The sequence below is a fragment of the Oikopleura dioica genome, chromosome 1, assembly GCF_907165135.1.
Source record: "Oikopleura dioica chromosome 1, OKI2018_I68_1.0, whole genome shotgun sequence".
Lineage (NCBI taxonomy): Eukaryota > Metazoa > Chordata > Appendicularia > Copelata > Oikopleuridae > Oikopleura > Oikopleura dioica.
The window spans coordinates 12,238,936-12,260,964 of record NC_137291.1 but is presented as its reverse complement, the minus strand read 5'-3'; the positions used below and the strand labels follow the sequence as shown (position 1 = coordinate 12,260,964).

General features: G+C 42.0%; 8 protein-coding genes across 9 annotated transcripts in view; 3 read left to right on the top strand and 5 right to left on the bottom strand.

The window, feature by feature from the left end:
- Nucleotides 1-1,011: 1,011 nt before the first annotated feature.
- Nucleotides 1,012-2,131, bottom strand: LOC145710945 (uncharacterized). The gene is made up of 4 exons (XM_081788658.1): nucleotides 1,906-2,131; nucleotides 1,436-1,571; nucleotides 1,311-1,388; nucleotides 1,012-1,268 (listed from the first exon to the last, which is right to left on the bottom strand). Exons 1-4 carry the CDS (start codon nucleotides 1,951-1,953, stop codon nucleotides 1,162-1,164), a joined length of 369 nt encoding a protein of 122 aa, XP_081644784.1. The 5' UTR covers nucleotides 1,954-2,131; the 3' UTR covers nucleotides 1,012-1,161.
- A 381-nt stretch (nucleotides 2,132-2,512) lies between these two features.
- Nucleotides 2,513-4,113, bottom strand: LOC145709152 (uncharacterized). The gene is made up of 4 exons (XM_081786837.1): nucleotides 3,298-4,113; nucleotides 2,850-3,250; nucleotides 2,705-2,786; nucleotides 2,513-2,660 (listed from the first exon to the last, which is right to left on the bottom strand). Exons 1-4 carry the CDS (start codon nucleotides 3,358-3,360, stop codon nucleotides 2,556-2,558), a joined length of 651 nt encoding a protein of 216 aa, XP_081642963.1. The 5' UTR covers nucleotides 3,361-4,113; the 3' UTR covers nucleotides 2,513-2,555.
- A 92-nt stretch (nucleotides 4,114-4,205) lies between these two features.
- LOC145710908 (uncharacterized) lies at nucleotides 4,206-5,304 on the bottom strand. The gene is made up of 3 exons (XM_081788622.1): nucleotides 4,863-5,304; nucleotides 4,628-4,755; nucleotides 4,206-4,585 (listed from the first exon to the last, which is right to left on the bottom strand). The coding sequence occupies exons 1-3, from the start codon at nucleotides 4,873-4,875 to the stop codon at nucleotides 4,301-4,303; spliced, it is 426 nt and encodes a 141-aa protein (XP_081644748.1). The 5' UTR covers nucleotides 4,876-5,304; the 3' UTR covers nucleotides 4,206-4,300.
- Nucleotides 5,305-5,813: 509 nt separating this feature from the next.
- LOC145712197 (hexosaminidase D-like) lies at nucleotides 5,814-8,455 on the top strand. Its single transcript, XM_081789883.1, has 7 exons — nucleotides 5,814-6,026; nucleotides 6,190-7,234; nucleotides 7,274-7,579; nucleotides 7,614-7,813; nucleotides 7,854-8,050; nucleotides 8,097-8,235; nucleotides 8,275-8,455. Exons 1-7 carry the CDS (start codon nucleotides 6,008-6,010, stop codon nucleotides 8,391-8,393), a joined length of 2,025 nt encoding a protein of 674 aa, XP_081646009.1. The 5' UTR covers nucleotides 5,814-6,007; the 3' UTR covers nucleotides 8,394-8,455.
- A 107-nt stretch (nucleotides 8,456-8,562) lies between these two features.
- On the top strand, nucleotides 8,563-9,226 carry LOC145712196 (uncharacterized). Its single transcript, XM_081789882.1, has 3 exons — nucleotides 8,563-8,690; nucleotides 8,731-9,012; nucleotides 9,063-9,226. Exons 1-3 carry the CDS (start codon nucleotides 8,576-8,578, stop codon nucleotides 9,224-9,226), a joined length of 561 nt encoding a protein of 186 aa, XP_081646008.1. The 5' UTR covers nucleotides 8,563-8,575.
- Nucleotides 9,227-12,147: 2,921 nt separating this feature from the next.
- On the bottom strand, nucleotides 12,148-14,246 carry LOC145712195 (receptor-type tyrosine-protein phosphatase-like N). Its single transcript, XM_081789881.1, has 6 exons — nucleotides 13,925-14,246; nucleotides 13,774-13,879; nucleotides 13,598-13,693; nucleotides 13,433-13,554; nucleotides 12,484-12,644; nucleotides 12,148-12,438 (listed from the first exon to the last, which is right to left on the bottom strand). Exons 1-6 carry the CDS (start codon nucleotides 14,229-14,231, stop codon nucleotides 12,148-12,150), a joined length of 1,083 nt encoding a protein of 360 aa, XP_081646007.1. The 5' UTR covers nucleotides 14,232-14,246.
- LOC145712194 (uncharacterized) lies at nucleotides 14,156-15,816 on the bottom strand. The gene is made up of 6 exons (XM_081789880.1): nucleotides 15,786-15,816; nucleotides 15,358-15,472; nucleotides 15,204-15,315; nucleotides 14,873-14,987; nucleotides 14,538-14,602; nucleotides 14,156-14,383 (listed from the first exon to the last, which is right to left on the bottom strand). The coding sequence occupies exons 1-6, from the start codon at nucleotides 15,814-15,816 to the stop codon at nucleotides 14,252-14,254; spliced, it is 570 nt and encodes a 189-aa protein (XP_081646006.1). The 3' UTR covers nucleotides 14,156-14,251.
- A 1,454-nt stretch (nucleotides 15,817-17,270) lies between these two features.
- LOC145700652 (protein argonaute-2-like) overlaps nucleotides 17,271-22,029 on the top strand; it is a 46,995-nt gene continuing 42,236 nt past the window's right edge. Inside the window, exons 1-15 of one of the 2 annotated variants that reach the window (XM_081777970.1) lie at nucleotides 17,271-17,428; nucleotides 17,743-17,961; nucleotides 18,060-18,164; nucleotides 18,215-18,450; nucleotides 18,496-18,999; nucleotides 19,038-19,211; nucleotides 19,259-19,492; nucleotides 19,536-19,754; nucleotides 19,800-20,091; nucleotides 20,135-20,223; nucleotides 20,266-20,568; nucleotides 20,615-20,716; nucleotides 20,762-20,856; nucleotides 20,899-21,006; nucleotides 21,051-21,473. In XM_081777970.1, coding sequence (XP_081634096.1) covers nucleotides 17,377-17,428; nucleotides 17,743-17,961; nucleotides 18,060-18,164; nucleotides 18,215-18,450; nucleotides 18,496-18,999; nucleotides 19,038-19,211; nucleotides 19,259-19,492; nucleotides 19,536-19,754; nucleotides 19,800-20,091; nucleotides 20,135-20,223; nucleotides 20,266-20,568; nucleotides 20,615-20,716; nucleotides 20,762-20,856; nucleotides 20,899-21,006; nucleotides 21,051-21,165 — 2,847 coding nt within the window. In that variant the 5' untranslated portion in view covers nucleotides 17,271-17,376 and the 3' untranslated portion in view covers nucleotides 21,166-21,473. Of the gene's footprint in view, nucleotides 17,429-17,742; nucleotides 17,962-18,059; nucleotides 18,165-18,214; nucleotides 18,451-18,495; nucleotides 19,000-19,037; nucleotides 19,212-19,258; nucleotides 19,493-19,535; nucleotides 19,755-19,799; nucleotides 20,092-20,134; nucleotides 20,224-20,265; nucleotides 20,569-20,614; nucleotides 20,717-20,761; nucleotides 20,864-20,898; nucleotides 21,007-21,050; nucleotides 21,474-22,029 lie in introns of those variants that run through there. The other variant, XM_081777979.1, reaches the window with a different exon arrangement.

The window sequence follows — 22,029 nt, the reverse complement described above, 5'->3', positions numbered from 1 at the left end:
CGACAATGAAAAAAAAAGAAGTCTTCTTCTGGAGAAGGTCTTGAAAGTCGGACTCTAAGGAGAATAAGATACAGGGAGAATTTTACAGTAATATCGGTAGACCCGAGCGGGATAGTCAGATTTCATGACTGTAAAAACGTCAAGTTCCGCGTCAGAGCCGTTTGAGTACAGTAGGACAGCGAAATTTACGTTCATTCTGTCAAGTGTCACTGTCCAAGACAAGATTTTCGTCGATAGTCCGATCTCGCTGCTGTCAGCATTTAAATGAATAATCTGACGCGAATTAATTTTTAATTTTCTTAAATCACTCGGCAACTATTCACGTCAGCACTTGGATTATGATTGTTACAGTAGTTCCATCGGAATAGCAGGTAACGGAGGTTTTTCCTGAAGCTCCTCTTGAGTCTTGACAGGTTGTTCTTTGACGTAGATACAGAAATGAGGATGCCAGAGCTCGTAATAATCACCTGGAACTGTATCAAGACGTCGGTTCTTTGACACGGGTGACTTTCTTCATGAAGGGGTTGACGCAAGCAGTTTCATTGAAGCGTTCATCAGCAGTAGACGTTTCTCATCAAAAATGATGACTTTTTGGTAGACGTTTCTAATGAAAAAGCAGTGTATTATACAGTTTAATATACAGTGCATATAATTTATTCAGTCCAAAGAAGTTAAACTTGATGAACTCGAGGGATAAATTATTTAATCTAAATCTTCAAAAATAACCTTTTTTGGGTTCGCATCGTTAATTTATTCTTTTGCACAGAAGTGCTTGAATATTCAAGTGAACCTCTCGAAGAAGATAGTTTTGTGTACAGAAGAAAGTACACTGTACGTCATTATCAAGTGCAAATTTTGGGAAGAATCTTCAAAAAAACAGTGGGAAGCAAACAATCCCACGTCCAAGAATGCCAAGAGTTTGGACAGACCAAATCCGATAAGCCGCAACAGACAAATACAGAGAATTATACTATGTAGAGTCAGAACAAAATATTTGAAGATATGAAGAGATGAAAGATTTTCATGGATCAAGCAAGGTGCTCGAATGCACGTGATGCTCTCAAGAGAAACCATTTATTGACAGTTATTTTTTATGTATTCAGGATTGATCAGAAAATATTACATAAATCGCGGCTATGAGAAGAAGAATTTGACACATGTTTACTCTGAAGGCGGCGATAGGAATCCTGATGTCCTAGCCGAGGAGTTCGTCTTTTCGTCGTCAGAATTGTCACTTCCATCGTTTGCCCAGGAAGCGTCATTATCGACTGCTTAGGAGATGAATTTTGCCTCAGATTATTATCGGTTACCTGAAAGACCTTCTGCAGTAGGATAAGCTGGTGTTTTCCTGGCTTGGCCTTTCTTCGCAAAATCTTTCTTGAATTTCGCTTAAAATTTTATTAGATCAAAAAAATTTTCAATTTCCTTGACTCACGTGATTTCTTATAGAAATCTTTCTGCACTTGCTGTTCGTAAGTTTGGTCATCAACGCTTCTTTCATTGACGGTCAATTGCGGAGTCCCAGGAGCTGCTTGATGGTTTTTAGCCGAAGCTGGTGGTTGCTCCATTTCCTGAATTTTTGATGCTTTTTGATACCTTGGTATATTTGATATAGATACTGGTATCTCTTTATCGGCAATTATTACCGGTTCGATGAGTTTGCGTAAAACAGAAGGGTTTCGAGCGTCAATACGAATAATTAAAAGATCTTTATAGAAAAAAATAAGATATTCGAGGAATAATTTATACAGCGTCTTGCATAATGATAATGGGTCGATAAAGAGGTGCTATTTGCGTCAAACTTAGACATATTTATACGGTAAATTTTTCACACACAAATGTTTTAGTGATTTATTATTTTATCAAGCACCTGAGCGATCTATAAATCATGTTATCCGTAATTACCTCATTATTCGCTTTTGATTTCTTTTTCTTGCTCGAACTGCCTCCCATCTTTCTTTTCTTTTCTTTCTATTCTCTTTGATTATTTCCCTGGCAAGAGTAGAGTCCCTCTCTTTCGGATGAATTAAATTTCACGATAGACAAGATATTCGTTGCAAATTTCGAAGCCCTTTAACCAGCGGAATGGCTGAGCAAATAATGCTCTGAATTAGCAGGCAAATACTTGTGCTCTCGCCTTTCTTTTAACTGCATCTCAAATCCGCTGTTATTTGCAATGTCATTCGAATGTCCAATCACTAGAGGAAAATCCTGTGAGTTGGACAACTGTCTGATTCTCAAAAAATACGGTCATGGGTGCTTGTCATATTTACCGAGCGATTTTGACTTTCAAAGATGTTGGAAAAGCTGTAAGTTCTTGGCTTGTAGGAGAACTGTCTATTTGCAAGATTGATGATGCTGACCATTGAAATTTTCCATTGGTTTTTATAGAGGAAGGGCCGAAAGTTCAGATCGACAAAATATTGTGACCTTTTCCTTGAAATATTTACAACTTTAAATTTTTGTCCCTGAAATCAAGGAAGAATGGTTCTTTATAGAAAATGTATTCAGTTTTCAGTTGTAGAAAAAATCATTCAGTGACAAGTTAATTGCGTCTAAAACTCATGATATCTGAGATTGATTAAAACATCAAGCGTCTTCTCGGCGTTCCCGCGGCAGGAGAATAGAGCGGAAGAGATGTCTCGCCTTTCAAAGCCCATCTAAACAAGTCTTCTTGTTTGTTCCTTTTAAAACTGCTTCTTACCGCTATAAATTGGTCTATCAGTTCTTTTTCGTCCCGCGAGTTTTGTTCCGTTAGCAGTGGATGCTCAGGCGATGGGGAGCGACTTGCAATTGGTTCAGAATACTGTAACTTGTACTTTAGTTCTGTAATTTCTTAGAACCAATGCCTGAGTCGTCTGACACGAGTGTGCTTTGATTCCCTTGAAAGCGCTTCAGGAGCTGATCCGATTGTCATTCGCTTTCGATCGGGAGAAACGATCGTTTCAGATTGCTTTCTTGGTTGGTGATAAGAAGGGCTTGGCTCAGATCGTCTTTCAGAAAGTCGTTGAGAGGGAGGCGGAACGAGAGAGTCCAACGGTAGGCTTGGTCTAGTGTCTCTTCCTGGTGGTGGTCTTGGTTCGCGGACTTCATCCTCTTCCAGAAGCGACAGGATCAATTCACGAGTAGCACTATCCATGTCAGGGTCTAGAACGAAGGGAAGGCTACTGTTACTTGGTGTTGCTGAAGCATCAGTGCTTCTGTTTGGCGACTGAGCACTATCATTTGCGATAGAAGAAGCGTCCGTTTGCTAGGAATCAATAAATCAGTCCTTATCTACCAAAGTGGTCAATTTACCTTGGTATCAGAGAAAACTTCCTCCTCCTTGTCATCATCTTCTGGTGGCTCGAGAATCGTCATTCCAGCTTCTTGAAACGGCTCGAACTCGTTACTAACAGACTTTGATTTCGGAGCGTCAACAGTTTCATTCGCAGTTGCAGGTGGTTGAGGAGCTTTTCTCTTTTTCGGGGTAATTAGCGTAGACTTTTTGCGTGTCAAAATATATGGGAGATGGGACAATTGTCCGCACACAAGCCATAGGCAGCGCTACCACACCGCGCTACTACACCTCAATAAGTAGCGCTCGAGAGTGAGCCGCGCCAAATTGAAACTCTCTTTGCTCCCAAGAAAGCTTCGATCAAGAATTCATATTCATGATTATTATCATTATTTATTATTTAACTTTAGTTAATAGTACTGGCTAAAATAAAGGTAAGGGTTAAATGACAGAACAAACTCACCCGAGAGAGATAGAAATCTGTCCTCTATCTGCTGACATAAAGACTTTTGCTGATAAGAACTTATCCTAGCTAAAAGTACTTTCTATTTTTGAGGTTAGGGTTAGGGGGCACTGGGCAAAATGACAGAACAAACTCACCCGAGGGGGATAGGCTAGGGTTAGTTAGGGTTACCGCAGGTAACCCTAAGTAACCCTAGACTAGACCCCGGCATCTTAGGACCTAAGGGGCGAAGCCCCGTGGTGAGGGGCACTTAGGTTCTGATATTGTATTTTTGATAAAATCTGTTCAAGAGAATTAAAATCTGTCCAATTCTGGCAGAACGAAAGAAGGCGCGAGAAAAGGAATGTAACGGGCAGCTTCCATTCCTTATCATTTTGTTTAGGGGATAAATAATAATTATTTGTTTAAATTATATTTTAATTATATTGTTTAAATATATTCAAAACAACGAGAAGTGTTCTTTGAATCAAAGACTTTGATCCCTGCTGATGATTTTGATATCAGCGCGCGCTCCGTTGCGCCCCCATCTCTTGGCTAGTAGCGCGGTGTAGTGCAGCGCCTCATGGCTTGTGTGCGGACAATTGTCCCTCCATCCAAAATATATAAGACATGATAGCAGGTATGAAGGGTTTCTTATATATTTTGATACATTCCATAAGAGCAGGATTCATGTCTAGCAAATGTCCTCTGTCCAGACTATGCTCAAAGTCCGAAGGGAGGTCTTCAATACAGTCTTTACTCTGAGCACTTCGCGTCAAGGTCAAATCTGCCGTCTCCGAGACCAGATCCGACATATCCAACACTGAGTTTGTCCGCTCTGTGTCTTCAATAACAAAGTTACGCATCTTAATTGAGTTCAAATTGGCACCCAATTTAACGCAGCATACCTTGACGGGTTGGCGGATTTTCTTATCTAAAGAGGCATGAACCGTCACTCCTGTGAATTCGAAGGGATTTGAATTGGGAATTGTGTCAAAGACTGCCCGACCGTCTACGGTAAGAGTGAAGTGGTATCCTTTTCAAAGTTCATTTTGGAGTTTACTAAATATACATTACTGAATGAATTATGTTTTTCTATATAATCGGAATCAAGAATGACTACTCCGAAATTTTGAACATTGCCCAAGTCTGTCATAAACTGCGAAAATTCGATTTTGAACCATTCGCCAGGAAACACAGAAAACGTATCAGTGACAATCTCCGGATTGGCCTTGTCTCTGCTAACGAGATCGCAAATGTCAAATCAAAAGACTTTCGAAAGAGCGCTTTTGTGACCTCAAGAAAATCCTGAAGCAGCTAAAAGCAATTAACCCATCTTCGTCAGCCAAGCATTCTACGTCGAAAATATAGGGGCCATTGTTTGGCCTGATGTGAAGAATATTGAACTTCTTGAAAGGAGCTTCATCAAATAGAAGTTCGAACGATATAGTCACTTCTTTGGGAAATATCTCTATAGGTTTCTCATTCAACTGTGTCCTCCCCGTCACTGGAAACTCATAGTCTCTTGAAAAAATCATCGCTAAAGGTTAAAAAAGCGAAAGGGACTGTCAATGCCGTTTGAAAAATCGCCTCGCGTCGTAAAAAGACACCGTCCTCCGAACCACTTCTTGATCATAAACTGATTATGAGCATCATTGATACTGCAAAAACAAATCTTGTTTTTTTTTATTCCTTTATGGGTTTTTGGAATAACAAATGGTTTATTTTACATGGATTGTGTTTATTGCTTGCGTGAAGAATGTTATTTTTTGTGCTGCTGATGGTAAATTGTTCTAATTAGAGTTGGTCGTATAGCTCGTCTTCTTCTGTGAGACGCATTACGACGAGGAGGATGTAGAAATTGGCGGTCATTGTCAAGAATAAAAAGTACATCATGATAAGCACACAGTACATTCCAGAGGAACTTAGAAGGGTTTTTGATGCGCTTTTTTGAAACTCAACTCTACCAGCTCCGCCTTGCAGAAAAATTAAGACGCCTTCAACAGGCATTATTCTTGCAGTAACCATCAAACCCTGCCTGTACAACCTATCATACAGGTGCATAACCGTTTCGCGGTTTTCTCGACGATTTTCTCAGCTCCAGCCCTTCCTCCTCGGCGAAAAATTTCTAACGCAACTTTGCCCGCGGTCACGCCATTCACAAGTTCTATTTTTGTTAATAGAAATCTTCAAATCTTCGTTTTTTATGTCTCTGAAAGGAAAATGCAGAGATTGTTGAAGTTGATCTGAGCCGGAATCTTGGAGAGCGAAAAAGAAAACAATGAAAAATGGGGACGGTGAATTTATGTAAGTTGTGACTCAGCTCACGCTCCACGGAGTTACCTCGCAAAAGTCAAAATATCAATCACGTTCAACTAGCTCAGTGCAAAGCCTTTCAATGCCATTTAGAAAACACGCTCTAGAATTCTTTTAGGAATCATTTAGAAGCATTCTAACGTTTTAAATTCAGACACAATCCGTCAATTTTTCTTCGGAATCGTTATTACCGCCATTGCCATGACTTTGTTCACTTACAACTGGCTGGAGAAATATTTTGAACAAAAAAACCGACTCAATGAAGCAACGATCGAAGAGCTTGAATTTATCGGGCACATTCCCCAGCCAGAATACGCGATTCCAAAGCTTCCAGACCTCTCACCAATCGAAACAAACAAAGGGCCAGATCATGTTCTCTACCCCGATCAGCCTTCGGCAGAAGAACAGCTCAAGGAACTCGAAGAGCTTTCAAACCAGCAAAATTCACAGCCAGTGAATGATCTTTCGTGGGATGAAATCAAAGCGAAAGCCGATCAAAAACGAGGAGAATTGTCGTTCGAAAATGAAGAAGAAGCTCTCCCTGCATCGTGGGAAATGGAACAAAATCCAGAAGAAGCGGTAGTCCCAAAGCCCAAGTCACCGCAAGACTTGAGCTTTGAGAAACAAAAGGATACAGACCTCAGTTTTGATATCATCAACGAAGTTATTTCTAAGCCACAAAACTTCGATCCACTAAACTCTGAACGACTCGTTCACATCGACCTGAAAGGTGCTCCAATGAAACCATCCTATTTGGAGGAGCTTTTCGCAAAGATCGCGGAATGGGGCGCAACTGGACTCATCATCGAATACGAAGATTCTTTCCCGTTTTCTGGCGATTTCGAAAAGATCAAGAGCAAGCAGTTTTCCTATTCTGTTGATGACATAAAGCGCATCAACACGGCAGCAAGCAACAACAACTTGACAGTTATCCCATACATCTCTCTCTTCGATGATCTGGACTTTTTACTCAAAGACCAGAGTTTCAAAAAGTACAGAGAAATGAGCCATTTCTCAGAAATGATCTCTCCTTTGCATGAAGGCTCGGAAATCATCGCAGCGCAGTTGGCTGAGCAAGTAGCCGAGCTGCATCCGAATTCAAAGTTTATTCATATTGGAGCCAGAGAGCCGGAAATGCTTGGTTGGTCACTTTTAGCGAAACAGTGGATGCATAGGAAAAGGGTTCAATACACTCCAAAGTCTTCGACGGACACAAAAATCTTTCAACCCTGAAAAAGACATGAAAAAAGTCCACAAGAATTATACCTTGACTACGTCGCTCGACTCGTTGATCAAGTAAAGTCGCGGACCCACAAGAATGTCATAATTTGGGGCAACATTCTGATGACCGTCCCACAAGAAGCTCTGGCTCTTTCCGGCGTTCACAAAAATGTTTATATAATGATGGAGTCATACAAGGACAAGAATCTTGATTTCGACGACCTGGCATTACCTGATTTCGGGAGACTCTTCCCCGGCGTTTTTCTTGCTGGATCGTTCAAGGGAACAGCCCATTCTAGGAACGGTTCGAAAATGTTACTAATAATTTAGCTGAAGAATAATATGAACCATTGAAAGTCGGTCAATTCCTAATATCATGGAACACGTGAAAAACATCAACGAAATCCTCAATCTCGCCAAAACAGTTTCTCAAAAACGCGTTCCAGTAAAAGGGACAGTAATTATGGGAAACTCTCGAAGTCATCATTCGAGTAGTCTCTCAGAACTGCTTCCAGTTTGTATCCCCAGCATGATTTCTTGTCTCATCGGAATGAAAGGTAATCTTAACCAAAAGGGTATCAGATATTTATTTTTCAGCTGGAGAAATATCGACCCTGACAACCTACAACGCTGCCAAAGCCATCGGTCTCCGAGGAGGCGCCTTACCAGACATGTCCTGGCCCAGACCGCTCCCTCCCGTCGGCGGTGAATTTCCAGGAAGCAAAGCTTGGCTCGCAGTTCAAAATTTAGAAAATCAGCTTTATGATGCCCGGCGAGTACTTGAGGGCAAAAACGTAAGGCGAATCTCACTTTGAAATATTTACCAACCTTTTTTTTTAGATAAAACTTTATTTAACCGAATACCACACGAAAGAAACGATAGCAGATGTTATGCCTATCAAAGATATAAAACTTGCAGTAACTGTACAACTCACGCAGATTGAAAAGCATAAAAAAGCGATAGAAGAAAATCTTCAAGGTAAAATCAAATCAAAACCCTCCACCTAGCTGTTTATAGACATCTATTATTACGACACGATAGCAGAATTTTTAGAAGAACATTTAGAACCAGTCAAGAGGGAGCTCTCCTCGCTCAATTCTCAAGTTCAAGATATTTTAAATACGGACCAAAGATAACTGTAAATCATTTTTTTTTATTTACTGCCAAACGAAATCCTATATTCACCACTGTAACAGTCTCATACCAATACAGATGTAATATAAAGTCAAAAAATTGGTCTATTTTCTCTAGAGCAATTTCAATAACGATCATTTATTTTAATCCAATGTCATCATTTCATCGAGAGAAAGGTTTAAAAATGACAGAAAACGAAGGGCAAGAAAATACGGATGAGTACAAAATGAACAAAAGACAAGAGCAGATGATGTACTGGCTTCGCTACAGCTTCAAATACAAGAGAGCGTCTGTCAGAGGTACTGCATTTCAATTAATTGTTTCTCAAGTTTTTCGAAGCTAATACCGGGAAGAAAATTGAAAATCTAGATGGCCAGGTCGAGTACTTTAGTGGCAAGCAAATTATAGATGCAATTATGGAAAGCGAAATTTGGGGACGTCCAAATGGATTTCAATCGCGAGAAAACTGCATAGCCGTTATTAGTTTTATCATGTCGCTTGGGACTTTTCTCCGCGTCCATAAAGAGTACAAGATTACTAAAGAAAATATATCGAAAAAGCAGTTATCGAAGAAAAAATATAGACTCTTATTGAATGTCGAAGAGCAACCACCCTTTGAAGGTAAAATTTTAACGATTCATGAAGCATGCTGTATGTAAGACAAATTTTAGATTCGGCCGAGGAGTTTTACATGTGGAACTATCACCCGCCAAGTCGATACGATTTATTGTATGCCATACTTGCCATTTTTGGTTCTTTGACTTTTGTTATGTACCCAATCTGGCCAGAGAAGACTAGACAAGGATCGGACTCAAAATCAAATCCCAGACTCTAAGGAAAAGAGTGGTATTCAAAGACGTTTTCGAGCCAAAAATAGTTGGTTACTATCTTGGCCTTGGTGGAACAGGCTTTCTTGGACTTTGCCTCGGCCTCTGCCTTTTGCGAAGCCTAATTTACTGGGCAATTTGGCTTCTTTCTCTGGGCCGCCATCATCTTTATATTCTTCCGAATCTGACCGAAGACGTTGGTTTCCTCGACTCTTTTATGCCTCTTTACAGCTACAAGCGCTACGGTAAATTTTTATCTTTTCAAGTAACTTTTCTGATCGGTTCATTTAGAATCAAAGCGAAAGAAAGAAAACCCTGTCGCTCCTGGAAAGAAAAATATCTGAAGAAACAATTTTTTCGTAATAAACAGATCTTTTAAAAACGTATGTATTTGTCCATATCTTGGGAGAATCTTCTGGTACAGGATCATGTGATCTGTCAAACATGTCTTTATCCAAACATGTACCATTCCTTTAAAAATCCTTAGAGCAAACAGTTTCAATTTATTCTACTGCCGGAACTGCATCTGAAGAAATTTAATTCTCCTATTTAAATATCCTCGACAAATATTCAATTTCAATACAATTGAAATAAATCGTGCCTAAGATTTGAACAAGAGTGAGAATTTTTGTTTCCCTTTGAAAGAATGGTTGAGAAGGACACTGAAAAGCTCAAAGGCGATATAAAAGGTAATGCGAAAGAGTTTTGGAGTGAAATGGAAATTTCTTGGTTAGAGTTGAACATGAAGATTTCGCCAAATAGGGTTCAAATTGAGTCGATTTAAAAAAAACAAATCAGACTTCACCAAGCACGAAATTTTGAAAAAATCGAGATTTCCGGCAAAGCTTCTTTCCTTTATGGCGCAATTCATGCTTTTACGCAAAAGACGACTTGCCCCAATTCCGATTTTCTTTATATTTTTTCACTAATTTTTTATGCTATTTTTTTCATGAGCACTTTTCTTTCTTTCAATCACGCTTGAACCCTCATATTTGGAACTAAATACAACCCTTCTGGAACGTCTGCAAAATTTAAATGCAAAATCGAAAGCAAGAACAGCAAGCAGAGGTAAGAGCTCGCTGCTCGATAAAAGTAAAATTTTGACTATTATTTGAGGATCTACAGGTGGCCGGAGAAGAGATGCAGTAACTCAAACAGATGCTCAGTCGATTATTTGCTCAGGAAGGGGTTTTTTCTAATTACAGGATTCAGTAATAACGCATGAAAAGCCCATCTTAAAGCTTGCTACTCGCTGAATGTTGAAAATGCTAAAAAGACCAAAGGTGGATTCGGAAATTTTTACCTCGAGACACGGCTCTTGAATCAGTTGTTACCCAAATGGTTTAATTGTGTTATTGAACAGCTTATTCACCAAAGAGTCTGATGAAAAATCTTGAGATGGAGACGACTGACGTCTGAGAAAGCACTTCAGAATCCAATAAAAAGATACCTTCGTATTTGATATCTAGCTAATTATTTCTTCAATAAATTAAAATTATTTTGAGACCGCGAAATTTCATGGAAATGGAATTTATTAAAAATTAGTCTCGATGACGCCAGATGAACTTTTTCGCAGAACAGGTTTAATTTGAAGAATTTATAGGTTTCGATTTTTGTATTTTTTATGTTTTCGGATTCGCGCTACGCATGCTAATAGATAAGTTCTGAAAAAAATGCGCTTTCAGTTGTATCTATCGCCAGATTTTTGAGGGACTTATTGCACAGTTTCCACTAAAGAGAAATTAAAACCCGTCAAAAGCTAATCCCCCAAAAGATAGCTCCTATATGCATATACTGTATATTATATACTGTATATGATATACAGTATATGATCAGTTATGTATGTTCGATCGTCTTCGGAGATTGGCTTTTGGCTGGAGAAAACACGGTAAAATGAATAATTTAACTATACAGTCTTTATGTGAAGTGCTAAATGGCAAGAGTAGGAGGAGGTCACGTGTCCGCCTCTCAACAGTACTTATTGCAGAAGTCTCGTTGAGAAGGACGGTAGCTCTGAAATAAATTAATAGGTAGTCGATAGTGCTTTGTGAAGTGGGAAATGCTCTTCTGAAATGTGAATAAATTGAAAATAGGTAAACCAGGATTGAAGAAAAACCAGACGGGAGAGCAGGGTCCGATAATTTGAGCTCACGATAAAACTCATTTTTGGCTGAGTTCTCGATTTTCTCAAATTGAGAACTCAGTTCGACTTGAGAAATCATTTGGAGATTTTCTGAGATTTTGCTTGAGAGCAGGGAAATCTCATGAGTTTTCAAAAACTCCGTTTGAGCGAGCGCGCGGATTGGCCCGCCGGTTGGCCTGGCGGCGAGTCGGCGCAGCCACAGCATATCGTAGGCGTGTTGCGTAAGGCTGCGCACTTACAAAAATCGTCCACCCCGCCTTGACTGGCTCGTGGATCGCGAGCGCCACCACAAAATTTGATTTCTCACGCGAGCTCTCATCTCTGAGTTTCTCAAAACTCCAATTTAAAAACTGAGTTCTCAAGCTTTGTTTCGTGGAGTTTTAGCGTGAGCTCAAATTATCGGACCCTGCGGGAGAGGCTCTTTAAAAAATATGCATCCCTTCAACCTGTTTTCTTTCGATGAGAAACAAGTCGAAGTGGATTGAAAAATTTTTGAAGAAAGAATGGTCGCATCGAAATGAATGGTCGCGCAAAAGCAAGATTTAAAAACTGAGTATAAAAATGAAAAGAATGGGTTTATCTACAAAAAATGACGCGAAACGGCGTTCGCTAGAAGCGCTGTAATTTCGTGAAAAGCGTTTTTCTGACTAGCCAGCAGTCATTTTTATAATTAATTCTGTAGGGCGGACTCGGCGGCTTCTCCCATGGCCTCGATGACGAAGTTGAGCTGAGATTCGGTGCGTATCGACTTTTTGGCGGATTCGGAGCTGAACTTTATCGACGGGTTCAAAAGGTTAAACGCGTCAAAATCCGTTCCTTCATGCGTTGATCTCTGAGCGCGGAAAGAAGCTCAGCTGGCTTGGGTTCTTTTCCCTTGGAATATGCCGAAATGATTGAGTCGATGAGACAGTAAGCACCAGATCGAGAAGCTCCGTCGGGACAGATGACGACAGGCGATCCTGCGCGACGCGCCTTGCGACGGAATTCAAGCAAACGCTTCGCGGATGGTGGAGTGGAATTGAGAGGCCAGCCGAGGTAGTGGAGAAGAGTCACAGTTCGAGTTTCGCCAGTTTCGATCTGAGATGAAGAAACCTTCATTTTTGGCGAAGATCTTTCACTTACCTGTCTGAGATAAAGAGATCGGACAAGGAACTCTCGACACCAAACATGCTCCGTCACCAAATTGACCTCAATACCGCCATGCAACTCAGCCCCCTCATTAGGCCAGAATCTGGCAGATTGCGGCATGCCATCCTCTTGCAGTGGTGAAAGTAGGATCAGTGCTGAATATTAAGGGACCTTGTCGAGCAAATTTTTGCGCAACTTCACGAGCGCTTCATTCATTTTTTACTAGAGATATTTTGAAAATTCTTCTTAGTGACATAATCTACGGGCACTCCTTATTCTTATCCAGTTTTCAGCTTTTCTTTATCATTTGTAATTCAGTCGCTATGGCCAAAAAGAGAAGGTCAACTTCAAAGGGATTCAGCACTCTCATTTTTCAAGATATTAAATTATAATTACATTCACGGGAAAGCCCAGACAATTCTCTACAAAAATTCGCTCATGGGGTTTAATGAGAATCATTGAATGAGCGGTAAGAATCAGTAATCCGGAGCTATTAGCGCGCGCTTTGCGGGAATCATGTGCAAACAAGCCAAAATAATGCCTCGCGCAGCGCGAACGCCCGCTGTGGAACCGATCCAGTCCGGAAAAGATTGCCTTGATCTCGACAGGTTATTGTTATCATAACCCCATAAGCGAAGTTTTGTAGAGAATTGTCTGGGCTTTCCGGTGAATGTAATTATAATTTAATATCTTGAAAAATGAAAGTGCTGAATCCCTTTGAAGTTGAACTTCTCTTTTCGGCCATAGCGACTGAATTACAGATGATAAAGAAAAGCTGAAAACTGGATAGGAAAGAGGAGTGTCCGTAGATTATGTCATCAAAAAGAATTTTCAAAATATCTCAAGTCGAAACTGAATGAAGCGCTCGTGAAGTTGCGCAAAAGTTTGCTCGACAAGGTCCCTTAAGGGATGAGCGGTCTTATTCTGCAGATGGGGGCTTTACCTGTTCGCTCGCTCTCCCAAATCATTGTCCAGAATTCCGACAGTTGGCCTGGCAACGGAGATTGCGACAGGAGCCAACTGTCGTCAGCAAGTTTCACATTCGACGCGTTGTAGTACAAATCACTGGGAATACGGATAAAAATGGCTTTGACTGAATCGATTTTACCTCTGCTTGAACTTGAATCTGTTGCTTTCGTATGGCAGGTATCCAGGATCCCGATCTTTGCCAGGATGCTCTCCGCCTCCATTAGTCGACTCATCGCTGAACAAAGTGTTTTATCCAGTAATAATTCATGATACAAAGGAGAAAGTGGCCTATGCAAGAAATTCTGGGTAACGTACCTAGGCGAAGAATTAGCGTCACGCCAGGCGCTTCGGATTGCATTATCGTCTGTTGAGGCGGCTAAGAGGGACCGAGCTTGTTCTACCGTAAGTTCGTCGTTCGGCACTGTAAATGAACCGTTAGTTCTTGATGAGAACGGTTCAAACTCACGAAATCCATCTTTGCTATCAGACCAATCTGATGGCGAAATCTCCTGGGACTCCTTCGCTGCAAAATGTTGTCGACAAAGCTGTTCGTAATCTCCTGCTGGGAAGTCCATTGGAGGTTGTTTCTTGCGTCGGGTTGCGAAAAGAGTCAATCCGGAAATGACGAGAACGGCGCAGAGGAGTCCACCAGCGCCGAAGGTGAGGATCATTGCGCGTTTCTCTTCCTTGATTGCAAACAAATCGAGTCGGTCAATGTCCTTCTGGAGTTCTGGATCCGCCACGCGTTTTGCTTGTTGTGGTTTAAAATGCATCTATTACGGAACGACTGTAACTAAAGATGAACCATTCCTGGCATGGGCATTGGTTCAAGAACTTCTTCTGGCTCCGTAACGCGTTCGACAGTACCATCAGGGTTAATGTTCGTCTCATAATTATTTATTTTGCCATTGTCATCGGTGCTCACCTAGGTGTATGATTAATCAAGGAAAATTAAAGACGATGCAAGATAGAAGACGACAGTGTCCCGCCCGATTGACACTGGACATGATCAAAAATAAATCGATACCTTTGACACATTTACAGCGTCAATTAGCAGATCTGATGGAAACAGGACTTACTTTTATATGCTCTGGCCCGCCGTTGACTTGATATGATTCGCTTTGAAAGGATTTGAAATCGGATTCTAAAGTACAGTGGTGAATCCTCGATTGGGAAGGACGCGCTGAATCCTCGATTGGGAAGCGGCAGCGCATATAGCAAGCCAATCTCTAGAGAAGTGCGGTGCGGACCGAATCCTCGATTGGGAAGCGGCAAGTCAAAGTGACCTTCCCAATCGAGGATTCACCACTGTATCTTATTAAAGTCTCGAGAGAAACGAACTTTATGAATATTTTAGAGCAAAATAATTTGGACACTTATTTTTCTCATTTAAATTAGTCTGTCTTGAACATACTTGGCTCCGATGAGTCCCAAAAGAGGCCGCCACCATTGGAAGTCGATTGATCCTCGTAATCTGGCGGGGATCGTCTGTATTCTTGGACAAGTCGTGCAAGCTCCCGCTTTTCTAGCTGAATACAGTATTAAAGTGTTATTAGTATATTTATCCCACGCATATATTATGCAGGATAATACCCTGTCACTGGCACAAAAAGGAAGAATAAGAAGCTAATGAAAGCCTTGATTTTTTTGACGTCATTACCGACAGAATATAAATTACGCGCAGGCATATCATTAATTTAAAAATCATCCACATGTCAGGTTCAAAAAGAAAATTTTTTATGTACCTGTTTCTTGAGCAATTCTTTGCGTCTTCTTTCCAATTGCCGTTGATATTCGCTTTCTGCATCATGAATATTTGGGTAGCCAGGTTGATAGAGTTCCTGGTCTCGTTTACGACTGAATTTTCGATAGTTAATGTTTAGGGCTGATTTGTTTTACTTTGAAAGAGGGAGACAAGCACCAGCAGGATTTGCTTGAGTCCATATACAAACTTCTGTTGCTGCACAGTTATCCAAAATCCGACAGCCGCGCGCCTCCGCGGCGCTGAAAGTAGCTGAAACTTAATATTAACTGCTGTCGTTGATATTAATGTGACACTGGTTTCAATTATTCAATTGTCGATGGCATGGTATCTGATTGTTTTCAGTATATTGAAATGGAATTTTACGATTAGTTGTACGGATTTTTCCATTCACTAAAGATTTCAATAATTTTTTTCTTAGATAATCGCCTTTGATTGAAGCAAAAAATCTTTATTGAATATAATAAAATAACAATTATAGTATTCAAAGTGTGCTTATTGCTTTCAAGAAAAATTTGCTCAGAGTCTGATCCTCAGAACTTGATAAACGAGTTATGTAACTCACCAAATGTTGCAAAGACTCTCTTCAGTCTCATTCCATTTCTCTTGTGGGAGATGTTCGCAAAGGAGTGAACAGAAAAGGGATGATTCTCCTCGTTGGTGGCGCCGCGGCGCCGCCTATTCTGCAGCAAATCGATCGCCGATCCGAGAATCGCACTCGCCCTACCAAACAGTATTATCTTTGGGCACACAGGACATATACTATCACAAGCGTCCATCTCATTAGAAGAAAATCCAAAAAAACACCGCTGAAAAGCCCGAAGAAAGCTGAAATCAAGGAAGAAAGATGTTTTTTACATCATCATTCTCGATTTTGATCAATTTTATTTGATAGTTAAGGCTGATAGAGTTTATCAGTCTAAAGACTTCATTCACTGCTTGATTGTGAATGCGCAAGAAAAACCAGTTGAGAGACGTTTTTCATAATTTTCGAGAAAGACAACGATTTCTAGATTTCGCGATTATTTCACAAAACCGGCGCACCTATCCTCATTTTTCAAAAATTCGCCGAAGAGACCCCCGCTAACTGTCCTCGTTTCGGTAATGTAAGAGAGTGTTCAAAATGATAAGGGTTAGGAAAAGTGAATTAATCACTTTATCAATGAAGGAGGAACATTTCTAGCCGTAAAAAAAGACGTTTTATTGAACAATTTCTAGCATTTTGTGATGATTAGTTTTTCAAGAGATGATTCATTAGCGTCGAAAATTGAAATCTTCTCCGTTTTTATCAGAAATGACTCAGATCACGTGTGTCGCGCCGCGCATTCTTGATAAGAGAGCACATCGTTGTCATTTTATTTTCGCCATTTATTCGTCCGTTAGATGGAATCAGAAAAGCAAAATCCACGAAAACTCGAGTTCAAATGCTTTCATTTTCGGAAGTGTTGTTTTCCGATTTTTTCGAGCGCCTCGCGTGGCCTCTCAGACGCCGGTGCCAATCAGATCCAGAGAAAAATTTCTGTTTTTGCCTTCATTCGCCACAAACCTGCACCAGCGACGCACACATTTTCATTTTTTTCTGATTTTCACCTAGAGACCCAGAGACTTTACCTAACACCCTTAGCCCCTTTTGACTTTTGCCTCCCTTATTCTCAGACCTTCTTTTAACTACCACTACGATACACTATCAACGGACAAGAATTTTGACTCGAAAGCTGTCCAATTGTTTTCGATCCACAGTTGCTTATTTTTGACTTGAATTTTTCATTTTGACTCGAATACGGAAGGTTTATTGAGCTCTTTTTTCTTACTTTCGAAAAATTTTAAAGTTTTCTTCTTTTATCTTAATATTTGGAAATTCCTGACATTTTCTAGAATACTCTCTTACGTACAGTACCTTACAGTACAAATTTCGACCCACTCATTCAAACCTATTTCAATTTCTGTTCTTTCCCGAAAAATCACGTAGGCGGGGCGCGTGATGCTCTCTTCCATGTTTTCAAGTCATTTCTAGAACTATCCCATGTTTGTCGGCCCCGCCACTCTTCATCCCTCATTCTGAAATTTCTGCGATTTTTATGAAAAAGAGCTTTTTTTAACGCGTCAAAGATTTTAGCCGGGCACGGAAAACTCTCAACCAAATCAAAATCAGCACAATGGACGTTAGTCGACATCACAGTACTGCCAGCTTCGACGAGCAAATCGCCGGTAAGCCTTTTTTCATTTTTAGCCAATCAAAAACGTTTAAATCATCTTTTAGCGGTTCAAAATGATTCTAAAACGGTAATAACTTGCTGTTTTATGTGTAAGAGTGTTTGTATGACTTTAAGGGTGCTTAGTTCAATAGAAATCGGTGTTAACCCCCTAAAATCCGTTTTTTCTCTATTCTTAGCCCACCTAGATCGGAAAAGAAAGAGATAAGCGTAAATGGCGTAATCCACTAATCATTAAATGCATTATCATCTAATAAACCCTCATTTCCTTGCCTCTCCACCTTCCCACGCTAATTTACCATCCTTTAGGACACGCTGCCGAGCTCGGCGGCCATCTCGGCAAGTTGGTCTCCGACGAGACCAGCTCCGGATCTGGATCGAGCTCCGAGACCAGCTCTCCGTTGGATTCGCCTCGCCACTCGCCTTCCTTGTCGATCATTTCGACCCCTTCTCCACGAAAGGCTGGCATTTACGATTCTGACGAGACTGATGCCCTCAACTTCACCGACTTCTCCAAGCCCATGAACGGTAAGATAGCCACCGACGACAGCTCATTTTTGATGTTTTCAACTGTCCCAGTTGAAGATCTTATCAGCGCTAACCTCCGGTAAACCCTTAAAATTCAGTTGACAAGTACACTCCTTCGATGAAAAAGCGAGTCAAGGACGAGATCGAGCTCCCTCTCCGACCCGATGACGGAGGAACCCTCGGCCGGGCCATTTCGCTCAAAGGTAAACATTATCCTCTTCAATTCTAGAACTCAACCGTTCCTTCTCTTCAGCTAACGTCTTTCCACTCGTTGTGAGACCCAAGACCCCCTTCATCTACCACTACGATGTGGAAATCGCTTCTGACCGAATCAAGAAGGACGAGAAGCGAAGTTTCTTCTTGGACTTCTGCAAGGCCAACAAGATCATCTTCAAGACAGCAGGCCGATACGGCTTTGCTTATGACGGCGAAAAGAATATGTACACCATTGCCAAGCTCGACACTCCCCAAAAGCGATTCGTCGGCAAGGTAAGCAATCAACTATTTTGTCCTCCTTTTTAATCCAAATTCTAGTGCAGTTTTAAAGGCGACCAGGTCAAGGTCTGCCTCACCCTTGTTGGCGAGCTCAACGTCAACGCGTTGAACGATTTCCTCGAGGGCAAAGGGCGGGACTTCGGCGAGATGAGCTCTGACGTCATCGATGTTGTCAACGCGCTCAACATCGTCCTCCGCAACCAGCCTTCGAACAAGTACGTTTCCGTCCGTGGTGTCTCCGGCGCTGCCTTCTTCCCTGATCCTAAGTACGAGCCACTCGCCCTTGGCGGCGGCCTCGAGCTCTGGCCAGGTTACCATCAGTCGATTCGTCACTCGCAAGTTTGGAAGCCACTCCTCAACTTCGACGTTGCCAACACTGCCTTTTACACTGAGCAGAACATGATCGACTTTATCAAGGATACACTTCGCACTAACCAACTGCGAGGCAACTTCTCCAAACACGAGCTGATGAAAATCGAAAAAGCGTGCAAGGGACTCAAGATTGAGCCTACGCACCGACAAGGCGTTGTCCGACGATACAAGGTAAAAAATCATTGATTCAAATAATTTACCGATTTTAGATTATGGGACTTTCGCGAACCACAGCCCGAGACACCTACTTCGACGGCGAAAACGGCCGCATCAGTGTTGAGAACTACTTCTACGATAAGTACAATATGCGTCTCCGATACCCTGGACTCCCCGTCGCCAAATGCGGAGGCAAAGGCGCCCTATTGCCCCTCGAGGTTCTCAAGGTAAGATCAAGTGGGTTCATCGAACATAGTTTTAATGATCAATGTAGATTGCGCCCCGACAACGGTACCAGAAGAAACTTGGCGATCAACAGCTCGCCACCTTGATTCGATCAGCAGCGAAGCCCGCCAACGAGCGCCAGAGAGAAATCGAAGACTGGGTCCAGAAGGCCGCCATCAACGAGGACCCTGTTGCCAAAGCCTTCGGCATCTCCATGGAACACAATATGGTCAACCTCCGAGGACGAGTTCTCGAAGCTCCTCAACTTGAATACGGCGACAAGGTAGAGCCTCATCCCGAGAAAACAGCGATTAAATTAGTTTCAGATGTACGTCCGACCGCAGAAGGGTGCCTGGGACATTTCCCGAGGCAACTACCAATTCAAGAAGGCAGGATTCCTCTCCTCCTGGGCGATCATCTCCTTGGATGACCGAAACCGAAACACTATCAAGGACTTTGTTGGTGAAATGCAGCACCACGCCCGCCAACTCGGCTTCGACATCGCCCACCCTAAGAAGGCCTACGAAGCGTACCGAACTAACGATGTATGTTTCAGACCTGTTTTTCAGTCGAGAAATGTTCTCTTTTAGATCTTCAATCGCTTGGACGAGATCGTTGACTCCTGGCCAGATGTTCAGCTCGTTCTCTTCGTTGTCCCACGAAAGGACAGCCTCACCTATGCCGATGTCAAGCGCATCGCCGACACAGAAATTGGAGTTATGACGCAGGTCTTGTGCGCGCAGACGATGCAGAAGGCGATGAAGCAGGCATCCACCATGTTGAACTTGTTGCTCAAGATCAACGTCAAGGTTGGCGGCCAAAATGTCTCCATCCCATCTAAGCTTCGATCGCCCATCATGAGTGAGCCCGTTATCGTTCTCGGTAAGTTATTTAAAGTTTCTTCCTTGTTTTCAACTGACTCTAGGAGCTGACGTGACCCATCCCGCCGCCGGTGAATTTGGCCGACCATCGATTGCTGCCATCGTTGGCTCAATGGACCCGGTTCCATCCAAGGTGATTTTAGTTTTCAACCATAGTTCTCACCTTTGACTTCAGTTCATCGCCACAGTCTCGGTGCAGGAGCGCCGACTCGAGTACATTGCCGACACCAAGAATATGATCAAAAAACTGCTCAAGAAATTCTACTCCAAGAACAAGAAGAAGCCTCAGAAGATCATCATGTACCGAGATGGCGTCGGCGAGGGTCAATTCAAGCTCGTTCTTGCGCACGAAATGCGAGCCATTCGAGAAGCTTGCCTCGAACTCGAGAAGGATGGTGGGTACACTCCTGGCATCACCTTCGTCTGCGTCCAGAAGCGTCACCATATGCGACTTTTCTGCAACGACCGAAATGATATGGTAAGAGAACTTACAATACTTGTCAAAATTCAACCCTTTCTTTCAGGTCGGTAAGTCGAACAACATTCCCGCTGGTACCGTGGTCGACACCAACATCTGCCACCCGAGCCAATACGATTTCTACCTCTGCTCGCACGCGGGAATCCAGGTAAAACTATTCCTTCTCTTTCTTGTCTTCAGCTTATGATTTTAGGGAACTTCTCGGCCAACACACTACCATGTGTTGCACGACGACAACGATTACAAGTCGGACGTTCTCCAGAACTTCACCTACCAGCTGTGCCATACGTAAGTCGTTCACCCTTTTCGTCCGATTCATTTAAAATTCAGTTACGTACGATGCACTCGGTCGGTCTCCATTCCTGCGCCGACCTACTACTCCCATCTCGTCGCCTTCCGTGCTCGATACCATCTCCAATCTGTCGTTGACGGTGACGGGTAAGCCGTTAAAAATAGCTTCCAATTCTTACCAGATCTTCTAGTGACTCTTCCTACGGCGGCTACCGTGGCGGTCCCCCACCAGCTCTCGATCTCCACAAGTTGGACCAGATGATCACTGTCCGATCTGAACTCTCCAGCTTGATGTACTTCGTCTAAGCTCCTCCTCTATTTACTCGTATAATCCCCTCTCCTATAATCCCATATAATCCTATCATAACCTTCTCTCTCCGTCCTCAAGCGACATATCTATCCAACCAAGTCCTGATACCCCCAGTAGCCTACTGAACCTTAAAGTTTTCCTACTCACGCCAAGCAGCTCCGCGCCAAGGGACCTAGGCAAAGGTCACTTGGTCCGGAGTCACTTTTTTGTCTGTTCATTTAACTTTTCTGCTCCTTCTTTTCGGAATCACAGGTAGCTACTTTCAAATTATGTGTCAGAATATATATATTTAACCAACAATGAATTAAGATAATAAACGGCTCTTTTTGAAAGTAAAAAAGATCCGTTTTTTGTGTCCAGTTGTTTCTTTGAAAGGGTACTACGTGACTTCTAGTAAATATCGAAATTCCCCAAATCCGGATGGAATTTGTTCACTTCGCATCCTTCCGCCCGGCTGATGGCAACAAATGCCTAGCTTTGATTCTTCGCGGAAGCGGCAAATTATGCAAAATGCGGGACAAAGTGAACGAGCCGGTTTCAATCCCTTTGAATTGAACCGTGCTTTTTAGGCTGACAAAATACCGGTATCAAAAAAAGCTAAAAACGAGAAAGCACCATTTTTCCCCTGCTCATCAATTAGATCAGCTACGGCTACGGTAATTGCGAATTAAAAAATTCCGTCTGAATCGAGCGAGAACACGTGTTCGCGAGGTGAGAGTGCTGAAAATTCCAGGATTTGCACTTGTTTGTTTATTCACAAGAGTGCTCAACCGCGGCTCACACCATTCCGTAATTTATCCATTATTTTTTCGCGCTGTGGATATTTTCCTGTTGTGAAAATAATCAAAGTCGAAAAGGGG

Bases quoted from the DNA above. Each gene is read 5' to 3' on its own strand.
- LOC145710945 (XM_081788658.1), bottom strand. From the start codon at position 1,953: ATGGGAGGCAGTTCGAGCAAGAAAAAGAAATCAAAAGCGAATAATGAG. The intron at 1,572-1,905 runs GTAATTACGGAT...TCAAAAATTCAG, and splicing joins AATCAAAAGCGAATAATGAG to GAAATGGAGCAACCACCAGC. The intron at 1,389-1,435 runs GTGAGTCAAGGA...TAAAATTTTAAG, and splicing joins AGATTTCTATAAGAAATCAC to CGAAATTCAAGAAAGATTTT.
- LOC145709152 (XM_081786837.1), bottom strand. From the start codon at position 3,360: ATGACGATTCTCGAGCCACCAGAAGATGATGACAAGGAGGAGGAAGTT. The intron at 2,787-2,849 runs GCATTGGTTCTA...ACCAATTGCAAG, and splicing joins ACTCGTGTCAGACGACTCAG to TCGCTCCCCATCGCCTGAGC. The intron at 2,661-2,704 runs GTAAGAAGCAGT...AGACTTGTTTAG, and splicing joins TGATAGACCAATTTATAGCG to ATGGGCTTTGAAAGGCGAGA.
- LOC145710908 (XM_081788622.1), bottom strand. The intron at 4,586-4,627 runs GTATGCTGCGTT...AACTCAATTAAG, and splicing joins AAATCCGCCAACCCGTCAAG to ATGCGTAACTTTGTTATTGA.
- LOC145712197 (XM_081789883.1), top strand. The intron at 7,235-7,273 runs GTCTTCGACGGA...ACCCTGAAAAAG, and splicing joins AGGGTTCAATACACTCCAAA to ACATGAAAAAAGTCCACAAG. The intron at 8,051-8,096 runs GTAAGGCGAATC...CTTTTTTTTTAG, and splicing joins GAGTACTTGAGGGCAAAAAC to ATAAAACTTTATTTAACCGA.
- LOC145712196 (XM_081789882.1), top strand. From the start codon at position 8,576: ATGACAGAAAACGAAGGGCAAGAAAATACGGATGAGTACAAAATGAAC. The intron at 8,691-8,730 runs GTACTGCATTTC...AGTTTTTCGAAG, and splicing joins CAAGAGAGCGTCTGTCAGAG to CTAATACCGGGAAGAAAATT. The intron at 9,013-9,062 runs GTAAAATTTTAA...GACAAATTTTAG, and splicing joins AGAGCAACCACCCTTTGAAG to ATTCGGCCGAGGAGTTTTAC.
- LOC145712195 (XM_081789881.1), bottom strand. From the start codon at position 14,231: ATGCATTTTAAACCACAACAAGCAAAACGCGTGGCGGATCCAGAACTC. The intron at 13,880-13,924 runs GTGAGTTTGAAC...GTTCATTTACAG, and splicing joins TGATAGCAAAGATGGATTTC to TGCCGAACGACGAACTTACG. The intron at 12,439-12,483 runs GTAAGTGAAAGA...TCTTCATCTCAG, and splicing joins GATCTCTTTATCTCAGACAG to ATCGAAACTGGCGAAACTCG.
- LOC145712194 (XM_081789880.1), bottom strand. From the start codon at position 15,816: ATGAGACTGAAGAGAGTCTTTGCAACATTTG. The intron at 15,316-15,357 runs GTAAAACAAATC...TCGAAAATTCAG, and splicing joins GCTTGTCTCCCTCTTTCAAA to TCGTAAACGAGACCAGGAAC. The intron at 14,603-14,872 runs GTATGTTCAAGA...ACTGTACTTTAG, and splicing joins TTGGGACTCATCGGAGCCAA to AATCCGATTTCAAATCCTTT.